Below are 13,769 nucleotides of genomic sequence, written 5' to 3' on the forward strand. Positions count from 1 at the left end.
TTGTCAAGTGGCCGATCAGAGGACAAAGGGCTTAGGCTCGTGCACTGGCCGCCCCCGTCTTTCTTTTTTTCCCTCTATTTACCGAAACGCAGATTCCCGGACGGAATATTATCGCTTTTTTACGAGATAAATTGCATAAAAATTGATTAAACAGCGGTTGACATGCTTCGAAGTACGATAATGGAATATTTACAATTTTTTTGTCACAAAATGCGCCATGCTCGTAACCCTGATTTACCATTTCGGATAGTGTCTAGAACGCACGAACAAAACGCCGCTGTTTGGATATAACGATGGATTATTTGGGACCAAACCAACATTTGTTATTGAAGTAGAAGTCCTGGGAGTGCATTCTGACGAAGAACAGCAAAGGTAATAACATTTTTGTTATAGTAAATCTGATTTTGGTGAAGGCTAAACTTGGTGGGTGTCTAAATAGCTAGCCCTGTGATGCCGGGCTATGTACTTAGAATATTGCAAAATGTGCTTTCACCAAAAAGCTATTTTAAAATCGGGCATATCGAGTGCATAGAGGAGTTCTGTATCTATAATTCTTAAAATAATTGTTATGCTTTTTGTGAACGTTTATCGTGAGTAATTTAGTAAATTGTTAGTAAATTCATCGGAAGTTTGCGGGGGTATGCTAGTTCTGAACGTCACATGCTAATGTAATAGCTGGTTTTTGATATAAATATGAACTTGATTGAACAAAACATGCATGTATTGTATAACATAATGTCCTAGGTGTGTCATCTGATGAAGATCATCAAAGGTTAGTGCTGCATTTAGCTGTCTTCTGGGTTTTTGTGACATTATATGCTAGCTTGAAAAATGGGTGTCTGATTATTTCTGGCTGGGTACTCTGCTGACATAATCTAATGTTTTGCTTTCGTTGTAAAGCCTTTTTGAAATCGGACAGTGTGGTTAGATTAATGAGAGTCTTGTCTTTAAATAGCTGTAAAATAGTCATATGTTTGAGAAATTGAAATAATAGCATTTCTAAGGTATTTGAAAATCGCGCCACAGGATTCAACTTGCTGTTACGTAGGTGGGACGATTTGGTGCCACCTGCCCAAGAGAGGTTAAAGTTCAGTAAGAGGAATGCATGGTCAAACCTTCAGCCAACTCGTAATGGAGTGGAGGCTCGGTCTGGTGGTTTGTCGAAATAGCTCCTTGTTGTTTCCGCGTTCTGTAGGCTACTCCAAATGTACGAAGCACGCGGAACATGTCGCCACTAAAAGTACAAAAAAAATCTATTTACGTTCGTTCAAACATGTCAAACATTGTATAGCATAAATCTTTAGGGCCTTTTTCAATCAGAACTTCAATAATATTCAAAGCGGACAATTGCATTGTCTTATAAAACGTTTCGGAACAAAACAGTCCCCACATGCATGCGCGCCATAGTAGTAATGGCCTTCCGCTTGTGACCAAGTTTCCAGGCTTCTAGTTTGGTCAGTTTTTACCGTAGAAGACTCAAACCACTTTGTAAAGACTGTTGACATCGAGTGGAAGCCTTAGGAAGTGCTAAATGAGTAACCAGTCCCTGTGTGTTTCATAGGCAAAGGCTTGAATGTGATTCCACACATCAGATTTCCACTTCCTGTTAGGATTTGTCTCAGGGTTTTGACTGCCATATGAGTTCTGTTATACTCACAGACACCATTCAAACAGTTTTAGAAACTATAGTGTTTTCTATCCAAATCTACTAATTATATGCATATTCTCGTTTCTGGGCAAGAGTAGTAAATAGTTTAAATCGGGTAAGTTTTTTTATCCGGCCGTGCAAATACTGCCCCCTAGCCCCAACAGGTTAAGTATATTTGATCAATTACATTTAATGTTGATACTTCAGTATACTTAACCTCACTAGGGTAGGGGGCAGTATTTTCACGGCCGGATGAAAAACGTACCCAAATTAAACGGCCTACTACTCGGGCCCAGGAACTAGAATATGCATATTATTAGTAGATTTGGATAGAAAACACTCTGAAGTTTCTAAAACTATTTGAATGATGTCTGTGAGTATAACCGAAGTCATATGGCAGGCAAAAAACTGAGAAAATCTAAGCAGGTAGTGAGAATTCTGGTGCTTGTAGTCCTTTCAAGTCATTGCCAATCGAACACACAGTGAGTTAGGGTTCATTTTGAGTCTTCTCCGGTAAACACAGACCAAAGGAGAAGCCTGGAAAGTTGGTTACAAGGGGAGGGCCATCACTACATAGGCGTGCGTTCATGTGGGTGGCTGCTTTGTTCCAAAACGTTTTATAAGACAATGCAATGGTCCGGTTGGAATATTGTTGAAGTTCTGATTGAAAAAGGCCCTAAAGATTTATGCTATACAACGTTTGACATGTTTGAACGAACGTAAATCGATTTTGTTTTTACTTTTCGTCGTGACATTTTCCGCGCGCTTCGTACATTTTGAGTAGCCTACTGAACACGCGAACCACAAGGAGCTATTTGCACATAAATTATGGATTTTATCGAACAAAACAACATTTGTTGAGTATCTGGGATTCAAGGAAGTGCCTTCTGATGAAAATCATCAAAGGTAAGTGAATATTTCTAATACTATTTATGAATTTAGATGACTCCAACATGGCGGCTATCTGTATCGCTTAGTGTATTTTTCTTAGCACAGTACTCAGATTATTGCAAAGCGTGATTTCCCAGTAAAGTTATTTTGAAATCTGGCAATGCGGTTGCATTCACGAGATGTTAATTCTATAATTCTTTGAATGATAGTATAATATTTTACCAAAGTTTATGACGTGTATTTTTGTACATAGTGATGTTGATTCACCGACAGTATTGGAGGGAAAATATTTTCTGAACGTCACGCGCCACTGTAAAATGCTGATTTTATATATATAAATATGAACTTTATCGAACAAAAAAATGCATGTATTGTATAACATAATGTCCTAGGAGTGTCATCTGATGAAGATCGTCAAAGGTTAGTGCTTCATTTAGCTGTGGTTTGGGTATTTGTGATGCATGCTAGTTGCTTAGAAAATGGCTGTGTGGTTATTGTGTCGATGTACTCTCCTAACATAATCTAATGTTTTGCTTTCGCTGTAAAGCCTTTTGGAAATCGGACAACGTGGTTCGATTCAGGAGAAGTGTATCTATAAAATGGTGTAAATTAGTCCTATGTTTGAGAACTTTGAATTATGACATTTTGTGGTTTTAAATGTGGTGCTCTGATTTTTCACTGGCTGTTGAATAGACGATTTCATCCCACTTACCCTAGAGAGGTTAAAAAGGTCAGCTGTGACACTATAAATTAAGGTTGTGCCTTGCTCAAGGGCACATAGACAGATATTTCAACTTCTCATCTCAGGGATTCAAACTAGCCATCTTTCAGTAACTGGCCCAACTCTCTAACCGCCTGCCACTTCTCTTGATCCAGAGATGTATAAGATTGAGATTGACAGCCCAAGCATCCAGAATGTGTGTCCAGCAATGTTATGTCAACATTACAATGTATGTTACCTGTTTATCCAGATGGTATGATACGACACAAGACTCGCTGTGAGCGTGCTAGAGATGCCGTGATAAATGGCCCAATTGGAGCCTTTATCCCGACTTGTGATGACGATGGACAATACACCCCTGAGCAATGTTGGGGCTCTACAGGTTACCACTGACGCACATACACAGAAGCACACAGTAAATTCTCCAATTCAGTTGAATGTGACAATTCAATGTGTTACAGTAAAATGTGTAAATATTGAATTTGTAACAGGTTTTTAACATGTCTTTTTCTGGTAGGTTACTGTTGGTGTGTGACCAGTACTGGAAAGAAGATCCAGGGTACGGAGACCCCACCAGGAACTGCTATCAACTGCTAGCAACTGTTCCAGCAAGGTGTATATACACACAAAGAAACAAACACACACACACACTCTCACTCATTCACTAAATGTTATTTCTTTGCAGCTGGTTCTGGATGTTAATGTTTATGTTGTTGTTGTTTTTGTCTGTAATTGTAGCTGTGGCCGTAGACAAAAATGTTGGAACGAAGACGTTGAAAAGACTTTGACAGTTTTCTTTACTGTACTACAGGAACTGATTCACATTCCATACAAATAAATAAAGAAATCCAGAGATTTAACTGTTGATGATTTGCTCTCTTTATTGTTGGTGTGCTGATATGCTGAACAATTTATCTAAACCAGTCCAGTTCTGGGAAATGGAGGAAGGAGTAGGGCTGTTATGGTGACTGTATTACCCCCACACACCGGTGGTTACAGGACATGAAGGCAGTCAAATTCCACGTGACCATTTAGTAATTAGGCTTCTCCAAGCTCTGATGCTGGTGATGGTCATTAGTAGCCTACCGCACTTGCTAACTGCCTGGTACTCAGCACTCTATTGTCCCTCTAATCACTCTGACATCAACTCTGATTGGTGGAAATCAGAAAGATGGACAGTTTAGAAGTGGGTTGTGGGGTTAGTCACGTGCACAGGCAAGGTTGTTTTTTTTACTCCTATGATCTTAGGGTCCATGATATGGGGCATCAGGTTACTCAGTGACACCCACAGAAAACAACTGAAAGAGTTTACAAATATTAGCATCCTAACTCTGATTGCAGGACGTTGACTGTGGAATCAAATCTGTCAGTATTTCCTTTTTTTGTGGATTTCTCTTTATATATTAATTTAACTCTATGGCAGCTTTGGTCCTCCATAGACATCAAAATGTCATTCCAATATATTCAGAGTCCACAGTCAGAACCATGCTACTCTGAGGCTGAATAATTGTTCCAGGCCACAGAGGGATGAAAGACCCCTTTACTGAATCTACATCTTCACATTTCACTAAATCATTCCATTGTTTGCTTCATGCATTATATCATCCTGTAAAATAAAGTACATGCTCTTGGTCTTTACATGAGTAAATGTTGTATTAGAACTTGTAGGATGACTTGATGAAATATGGTTCAAATCTCCTGGTTTTGTTACATTTGCTTCCTTCTGATCTTTTGGGGCCAGACTAATCTAATCATGGTTAGGGTACTTCATGTTCATGCCAGTATTTGGAGGCAACTTGACAGAAAATGAACATGGTTAGTATAGTATTAGCTAGCATGAAAGTATGGGTGATTCACATGTCCCTAGGTGATTGGGAATTAATAACTTGAGTAAGGAAATGTTCAGCCTATAATTTGCTAACTAAAACACACACCACATGACCAGAAGTATGTGGACACCTGCTTGTCAAACATCTCATTCCAAAATCATGTAGTTGGGCCTGTTTTTGCTATAACAGCCTCCACTCTTCTGGGAAGGCTTTGCACTAGATGTTGGAACATTGCTGCGGGGACATGCTTCCATTCAGCCATGAGCATTAGAGGTCAGGCACTGATTTTAGGCGATTAGGCCTGGCTCACAGTGTGTTACAATTCATCCCAAAAGTATTGAATGGGGTTGAGGTCAGGGCTCTGTGCAGGCCAGTCAAGTTCTTCCACACTATTCTAATTAAACCTGCATGGGGGGATTGTCATGCTGAAACAAGTTAGTGCCTTCCCCAAACTGATGCCACAAGTTGGAAGCACGGAATTGTCTACAATGTCATTGTATGCAGCAGCATTAAGATTGTTCTTCACTGGAATTAAGGGGCCTAGCCCGAACCATGAACAGCACCAGACCATTATTCCTCCACCGAACTTTACAGTTGGCACTATGCATTCGGGCAGTTAGCGTTCTCCTGGCAGACTTTTTACAAACTGACTTGTTGAAAAGGTGGCTTCCTATGAAGGTGCCACATTGAAGGTCACTGAGCTCTTCTGTAAGGCAATTCTTCTGCCAACGTTTGTCTATGGAGATTTCGTGGTTGCTTGCTCGATTTTATACACCTGTCAGCAAGGGGAATGTTGCGACAAACATCCAATCAGTGGCAGTACTTTAGGGTGAAAACAGCTCGTTGATGAAAGGTCGAAAGAGAATGTCAGGTATCATGCAAGCTGGACAATTGAGGAGTGGAAAACATCGCCTGGCCCGATGAATCTCGGTTCCTGTTGCGTCATGCTAATGGCAGAGTCAGGATTTGGTGTAAGCAGCATCAGTCCACGGCCACATCCTGCCTGGTGGCAACGGTACAGGCTGGTGGTGGAGGTGTAATAATGTTTCTCTGGTACACGTTAAGTCCCTTGATACCAATTGAGCAATGTTTCCAAGCCCTGAAGAACTCAGGCTTTTCTGGAGGCAATGGGGGGGATCCAACCCACTACTATATGGGTGTTCCTAACAAACTGTATATGTCTTTTCATTTTTTAAACTGGTCTACCTTCAGATGAGTCTTGTGAGGCTTGTGTGAAAAGCAAAACAACCGCCATATTGTCTTTTGATGGTGGGGTCATATTAGTGTCTTTTGATGGTGGGGTCATATTAGTGTCTTTTGATGGTGGGGTCATATTAGTGTCTTTTGATGGTGGAGTCATAGTGTTTCTGTTGAAGAATGTTTTGTGATTTTCACCCTCATTATTCCCAAAAGGTCTTAATGATGAAATGCCTATTTATGTTGTAAATGTGAACATGAATTAATGCTGCCACTTTAGCCTACTCATGTTTTATTCTTGTACGGAACCCAATGATTTATGAAAACTTACTTGATAGGTCGATGTCCTCTGTGCTTTTTTTGTCTTGTTTGACACATCATGTACACACTTTATTAGAATACTTATGAAACACAGTTATTTTTGGGAACACATTTTCTCTCAAACTCCAACCCCATTGGATGCATTGAATGGATGTGGGTGGAGCAATGTCTACATAGAGGTGCAAGTTGTGAACACTGAAAGCTCTGACGAAGGCTTTTCAGGCTGATACGTACAGCTTCAGAGCAGTGAGACTAGCAAGAACAGTGTTTTTCATCTTACTCAACTGTAACCATGCACCTGCAACAAAGATAGCTCAGATGTGCGAGTGCCTTTTGAATCCTAGTCCAAGTACACTCTAAAAATGTGGGGTTCAACTAGAGTTCTAAGGTCCTCAAAGTTTGTTGAAGAACCATATGGTTTTTGGCACTGAAAATGGCCCCAAAAAGGTTTTTCCAAGAACCCCATAGGTGGGGTTCATCAAGGAACCTCCTTAGCTTTTGGGGGTTCTTGCAGGAACCTACCTGCCCAACAAATGTTTCGATTTGAAAGGACAGTAGGAGCAGCGCTTAACCTGTCTGGGCTAGGGGGCAGTATTTTCACGGCCAGATAAAAAACGTACACGATTTAAACTGGTTACTGATTTGGATAGAAAACACTCTAAAGTTTCTAAAACTGTTTGAATGGTGTCTGTGAGTATAACAGAACTCATATGGCAGGCAAAAACCTGAGAAGATTCCAAGCAGGAAGTGGCCTGTCTGACAATTTTTAGTCCTTCTGTTGCATCTCTATCGAAATTACAGTATCTGTGCTGTTACGTGACACTTTCTAAGGCTTCCATTGGCTCTTTAAAGCCTTCAGAAACTGGATTGACGCGTCTCCTGTCTCTGGGCAGATAACAGCAGCAGAGTTTGTCAGTGGACTGCCTGGTGACAGAGAGACTGGAGATGCGCATTCACGAGACCTCGCCATTTTTTTCTTTCACTCTTTCAATGAATACAACGCTGTCCGGTTGGAATATTATCTCTATTTTACGAGAAAAATGGCATAAAAATTCATTTTAAACAGCGTTTGACATGCTTCTAAGTACGGTAATGGAAAACGTAGACATTTTTTATCACGAAATACGCTCGCGCGTTATCTTTTGGATAGTGACCTGAACGCACGAACAAAACGGAGGTATTTGGATATAACTATGGATTATTTGGAACCAAAACATTTGTTGTTGAAGTAGAAGTCCTGGGAGTGCATTCTGATGAAGAACAGCAAAGGTAATCTAATTTTTCTAATAGTAATTCTGAGTTTAGTGAGCCCCGAAGTTGGCGGGTGTCTGAATAGCTTGCCTGTGATAGCTGAGCTATGTACTCAGAATATTGCAAAATGTGCTTTTGCCGAAAAGCTATTTTAAAATCTGACACCGCGATTGCATAAAGGAATTCTGTATCTATAATTCTTAAAATTATGTATTTTGTCAACGTTTATTGTGAGTAATTTAGTAAATTCACCGAGGTTTTCGGTGGGTATGCTAGTTGTGAACATCACATGCTAATGTAAAAAGCTGGTTTTTGATATAAATATGCACTTGATTGAACAAAACATGCATGTATTGTATAACAATGTCCTATGAGTGTCATCTGATGAAGATCAAAGGTTAGTGCTGCATTTAGCTGTGGTTTTGGTTTTTGTGACATATGCTTGCTTTGAAAATGGCTGTGTGATTATTTTTGGCTGGGTACTCTCCTGACAATCTGTTTTGCTTTCGCTTTAAAGCCTTTCTGAAATCGGACAATGTGGTTGGATTAACGAGAGTCTTCTTTCACATGGTGTAAAATAGTCAAATGTTTGAGAAATTCAGGTTATAGCATTTGAGGTATTTCTATTTCGCTCCACGCGATTCCACTGGCTGTTGAATAGAGTGGGACGCTAACGTCCCACCTAGCCCATAGAGGTTAACTGAAAAATGGAAAGATCAAGTTGAGGTTTGTCCCTTGTATGATACCATCTATTTTCCAATGTGTCAAACAGAAAATGGACCCAATTCAACAGATAAGAGGCAAGGTAATGTTAGCTGTATTGCGTGCAGAAGACTGAACTGCTCCCTTGTCTGCAGCTATAGACGAGGCATGTCAATTGGTATGTTATGCAGATCACATTTACCATCCTGTAACTCAATACCATGTAGGCCTCTACATTATGGACAAGGTATGAAAACTACTAGCAAAAGATCTGTCACCAGAAAAACCAAGGTATGATTGTCGTGAGCTTGTTGTTAATCTGTATAATAAAAATGTTCAGGGTTCAACCTCCCTACACCGCTAATGAATATAACTGAAATCCTGTTTTGCAGTGCATCAACACCCCAGATATAAAACACTGGACTTGAAGGGCTGCTGTCGTTTCACCTTATGGTTTTATTTTCTCTTCAAGGATCACTTAAGGGGTTATTTGAACATATGGGTTCCCCCTAGATACAATTTGAAGAAACCCTAAAGGATACTCCAGGAACCTGCGCCTGAGTGGCACAGCGGTCAAAGGCATTGCATCTCAGTGCAAGAGGAGTCACTACAGTACCTGGTTCATCTCCAGGCTGTAGCACATTCAGCTGTGATTTGGAGTCCTATAGGGCGGCGCACAATTGGCGTAGCGCCGTCCAGAGTAGGTTGTCATGGTAAACAAGAAAGTGGACTTGCTTAGGTGAATAAAACCACCTCTTTTTAGAGTGGTGACAAAGGACAGGCATAACACAGGCTTGACGCTTAATGACCTCAGTTCTTTAACACACAACTTAAGAAATATTTATAATCAAAAGAACATCATGACAGGTTAAACATGTCTTTTGAACCTTCAGTATCCTAAACATACTGCGTCATTTCAAGGTCTACATTTACATAAAATTAGGCACAATGACAGTTATATGTCTGGTGGCGCAGTCAAGCATGGCACTTGCAACATCGGGGTTGTGGGTTTGAGTCCCACAAGGGACCAGTAAGTACTTTTTCTAACTACAACGTATCATTCATGTTCAATAATTCATGAGACAAATAGTGTACACATTTTATTGGCTGCAAACAATTGTGTAGTAACTGAAACTTCATTTAGCAGCAACAAAGTATTTGACTTTACCATGAAGTATTGAGGGTGCAGACACTACGGAATAGCATTGCTGCTTTTAATGTATAGTCTGGCGAAGCGGCAGGAGTCTCAGGGAGCACACCGAGGGCAAGCTCCTTACACACAATGCATTGTTCCAGCGCTGTTGACCTGAAGACAAAACACAGAACAGAAATATTTCAGCTTTACACACTCAACAGTAGGACAGTCTACATGAGAGATTAAATAGTTAAAGAACTAGAATATGGTATAATTTGATGACTGGATCAGTGAATGATACTGGGCTTACCGTACCTCCAAAGTTCATATGAATACATGTCTCTCCGGCACCAGCATCGGGCCGTACTTTTGCCAAGTTCCGGTGATCAAAGTTGGAACCGTCGCTCCAGAGCCACCGCCTGTCCTGATGGGAAAAAGTGAGGTTTCAGAATAAAACCAAAGTGTTGTATTTCTATTTCTATAACCTCCCGGAAATCCAAACCAGTTTAAGCCACCATCAAAACCCTCAGACTGGAACTGTTGCGTGTAAAGAGAAATGTGGCGCCTCCTCACATTTGCAATATCCCAATGAGCAACAAACATGCTTCTACACCTGCATTGCTTGCCGTTTGGGGGTTTTAGGCTGGGTTTCTGTACAGCACTTTGATATATCAACTGATGTAAGAAAGGCTTCATAAATAAATGTGATTGAATGACCATAACTAGTCTACAACTGTTGAAGCTAGAAACATGACACAGAACGGAGTCCCATGAAAACAATCCCATAAAGGAACTGCTCTATATAGTAATGCAGGCTTCCTTGTCCCACCTTAGACTGAACAGCATCAAATCCACCAATCCAGGTAAGAGGGAAACCACCAGTGTTGACCAAGACCATCATCTGTAGAAATTGCTCCTCAGCGAAGCTGTGTACAGATGCCAGGTTTGCGCCAAGGTACTTCACAACGTTGGGTACAGACACCAGTTTATCACCAAGGGACACACAGTTCCGCTAGAGAAGAAAGTATTTATTTAACTAGGCAAGTATATTAAAAAACATTATCTACAGTAACAGCCAAGCAGTAGATGGGAACAAAGACATTTCATGTATAAGCCAGTGTTGCTGAGAATTTGTCTTCTGGACTTGACCATCACAACTAATAACCTTTTAAAAACATTCTCTTAAAAAGATATTAGTTCACCTCCGTCTTAAACCATGTCCTGTGGGTTCTAGTATACAGGAGGCACGACTCCACATTAAATATGTATAGAAAATTCCCATCTTAAAGGGAAGTTCAGTATTTCACATCAGTCATGTGTTGCCATTTAAGAAAGTATTACCGTTAAGGTAATGTCAAAGAGCTAATTTCAACTACACTTCCACTTCAAATTCACACTAGATGGTAAGGGTTATACCTCTGCTTCAGGCCAGCTCCTTGTAGTCTTTACAAACATTAAGCAGCGTGATCCATATTTGGTCCAACCGGAAGGACACAAGTCTTCTTCTAGAATTGAATCTGTACAGAGAAGTTACATTTGGCTTTAAACACAGGTGTACAAATCACAGGTACAATATTATTTGGAGATCAGTCAGTCACCTATGTTACAAGAAAAATACAGAATGAGTCAAGGAAAGTGGACTCTTACTTGCATCTCCTAGAGCAAAGGCAGCACTGAGAATCAGAAGACTGGTCAACATCGTCATGGAGTCTCCTGAGAGAATAAAGAGTGAAGCCATCAAAACCAGATTCAACTCCACATACAGTAGATTAGAAGAGGAATATATCTGCTCTCCTAAATGCCAACCTATTCCCTAAGCAGGGCTGAGGAGAACTTCTGGGCAGGTATTTCTCTCCACGCACACTGGGGTAATACAGGCCTAGTTCCCAACTGTAGAAATGCCCTGCAGCTTTGGCTATTGACAAATCTGTCAGAATGCAGGCATTATGGTTGAACCATATTCAGTTCTGGTTATTTTATTGTCCAACAAAAAATAAAAGCACAATACAAAAGGCTGGCAGGTAATGCTTAGTGGCTTGTAACACCAGTAGGTAGGGTGAAATGGCCATCAGGAAAGGCTGTGATAACATGTGGTGCTGGATGGAATACACCACATTAACATACGACTGACCAGTAAGCTACACCACAGCCCAATATTAGACCTATTAATTAATGAAGCAAGGTCTAAGGACATTCCATAGCAAGACCTTGATAGACATGGTTCAATGAGGTACCTGCTAGCAGCATGGGTCCCACCTCTATAGAACCATCCATAATACACATGGTTCTGAAAAGTCACCATTAACAGCACTGTTCAATAACTAAATCTAGTTTATACACTACCAATCCAAATATGGCTGCCAATGTTGTGTTCTGGCTTTGCACGTCCATGTTTCTTCAGTATGGCCCAACATGGTGCCCATATGGTGAGGTGGATTAGCTAGACAGCTGAGCACAACATGGAATCCATGTTTGTTTTTTTTGGGGGGGGGGGGGGGGGGGTGTGAAAGTAAATTAGCATGTCATAGTTTCTTGTTCACTGAGACACAGTGCAAAAGGCAACCAACCAGAACATTGATGTAAGACACATTCTGCTAGCAGGTACCATCATTGGACCATGTCTCATCTCACAAGCTGTAACAAATCCCTTACAGTTAAATTAAAGGTCTAATACTGGGCTAGCAACACCATAACAATACACAAGCTAGGATGAAGAGGACATTATGCCACAACACAGGAAATTAAAAACATAATGTTTCAAAAGCAGGAACTTACTTTAGCCAACCAACAACAGGACCAGTAAAGGAACTGGGACACTACAAATACTGAACAAACCCAGGTAGAACAAGCTGCTTTTATACAAAGGAATGGAAGAGGAATTGGTGATTAGCAGAGTGAGTTCAGGTGTGGTGAGTTAGCAGGAGAGGGGCGTGTCCAGAGGGTAATTGGGAGTTTGTGGAATAAGCATTATCCTTCAAAACAAGTACACTACATTGTCCAGAGCAACATATTCACTATGGGCTCTGGTCAAAAGTAGTGCACTTCATAGGGAATAGATGGCTATTTGGGATACATTCACATACAGTATTAGATGAACAGTTGTTGAAATCTCACTTTCTGAAATCCTGCCTGTGAGTTGAGTTCTACCTCTCCCTCCTCTCCTTTTTATGGACAGATCCAGTGAGACCCCTCCCTCTCGAGTGATGTGAGGAGGTTGGTGGAGATGGCCGAAGCAAAAGTGTTGTTTGAAGTTGAAAGCAAGTTGAGTACAGTTTGCGAAAAAGATCAGTGGACAACAGTGAAGTCCAAGAATGGAACAAAAAGGGTTGAAATTGTTGTGGAAAATGAGTCTGATTAATCGTTCTTTTGTTGGAGTACGTGATGTCATCACGTAACTATAAAGCTTCAATCCTTTAATTATAAAAGCAAAGTGTTTTATTTTTACATTTCTTAAGCCCACTGCAAGCAATTTGTTTTAATAATCAAATATGAAAATAGTTTTTTTGCAGGACAAGGATTATTGTGACTTTCAAGAATGCCTGAATTGCTTCACCTTGCTTTTCTGGTAGGCTCGATGCAAGTTTCACCATACAATTATTTCAGACATACAATGCAAGTTCCACCATGGCACGGACCATGATGATACATTGGCACGGACCATGATGATACATTGGCACAGACCGCTTGTTTATTCCACACTCTAGGTATGTTTCTTTTGGGGGGGGGGTGAAGTTATTACGTCCAGTTGTTTTTATCGTTACAAGACAGTTCAACAGAATCTCACTGTAGCAGGTAATTGTCACATCTATTTTCTATGCAAACTTTCTAAATGTCGACAAAAAATGTAAAGCTGAATGTCTGGAGGAGAGAGAGTAGGACCAGGGTTTGTGCTAGGACAGGAGGAAGGGAGAGCGATATGAGAGAGGGGAGAGGTATATGAGATAGGAGAGTTTACAGGAGGAGGGGAGACAGGAGGGGAGAGAGGTATATGAAAGAGGAGAGGTTAGGTGAGGAGAAGAGAGGAGGAAAGATGACCGGTCAAGGTGTTAAAGGGATTTTGTGAGATTTTGGCAA

The 13,769-nt window shown here is 40.6% G+C and overlaps 1 protein-coding gene and 1 long non-coding RNA gene across 2 annotated transcripts; one reads left to right on the plus strand and one right to left on the minus strand.

The window, feature by feature from the left end:
- Positions 1-3,417: 3,417 nt before the first annotated feature.
- On the plus strand, positions 3,418-4,125 carry LOC115194884 (uncharacterized). Its single transcript, XR_003878536.1, has 3 exons — positions 3,418-3,642; positions 3,778-3,873; positions 3,999-4,125. It is a non-coding gene; the product is annotated as an uncharacterized LOC115194884 (long non-coding RNA).
- Positions 4,126-9,647: 5,522 nt separating this feature from the next.
- Positions 9,648-12,530, minus strand: LOC115193433 (ladderlectin). The gene is made up of 6 exons (XM_029752123.1): positions 12,471-12,530; positions 11,343-11,408; positions 11,112-11,212; positions 10,525-10,707; positions 10,011-10,119; positions 9,648-9,866 (listed from the first exon to the last, which is right to left on the minus strand). The coding sequence occupies exons 2-6, from the start codon at positions 11,398-11,400 to the stop codon at positions 9,775-9,777; spliced, it is 543 nt and encodes a 180-aa protein (XP_029607983.1). The 5' UTR covers positions 11,401-11,408; positions 12,471-12,530; the 3' UTR covers positions 9,648-9,774.
- Between the last annotated feature and the right edge of the window lie 1,239 nt (positions 12,531-13,769).

This window comes from Salmo trutta, chromosome 5 (genome assembly GCF_901001165.1).
Source record: "Salmo trutta chromosome 5, fSalTru1.1, whole genome shotgun sequence".
NCBI lineage: Eukaryota > Metazoa > Chordata > Actinopteri > Salmoniformes > Salmonidae > Salmo > Salmo trutta.

Coding starts and splice junctions, on each gene's coding strand:
- LOC115193433 (XM_029752123.1), bottom strand. CDS start 11,400: ATGACGATGTTGACCAGTCTTCTGATTCTCAGTGCTGCCTTTGCTCTA. Junction 11,213..11,342: donor CTTTGCTCTAGGAGATGCAA/GTAAGAGTCCAC, acceptor TTCTCTGTACAG/ATTCAATTCTAGAAGAAGAC. Junction 9,867..10,010: donor TATTCATATGAACTTTGGAG/GTACGGTAAGCC, acceptor TTTTGTCTTCAG/GTCAACAGCGCTGGAACAAT.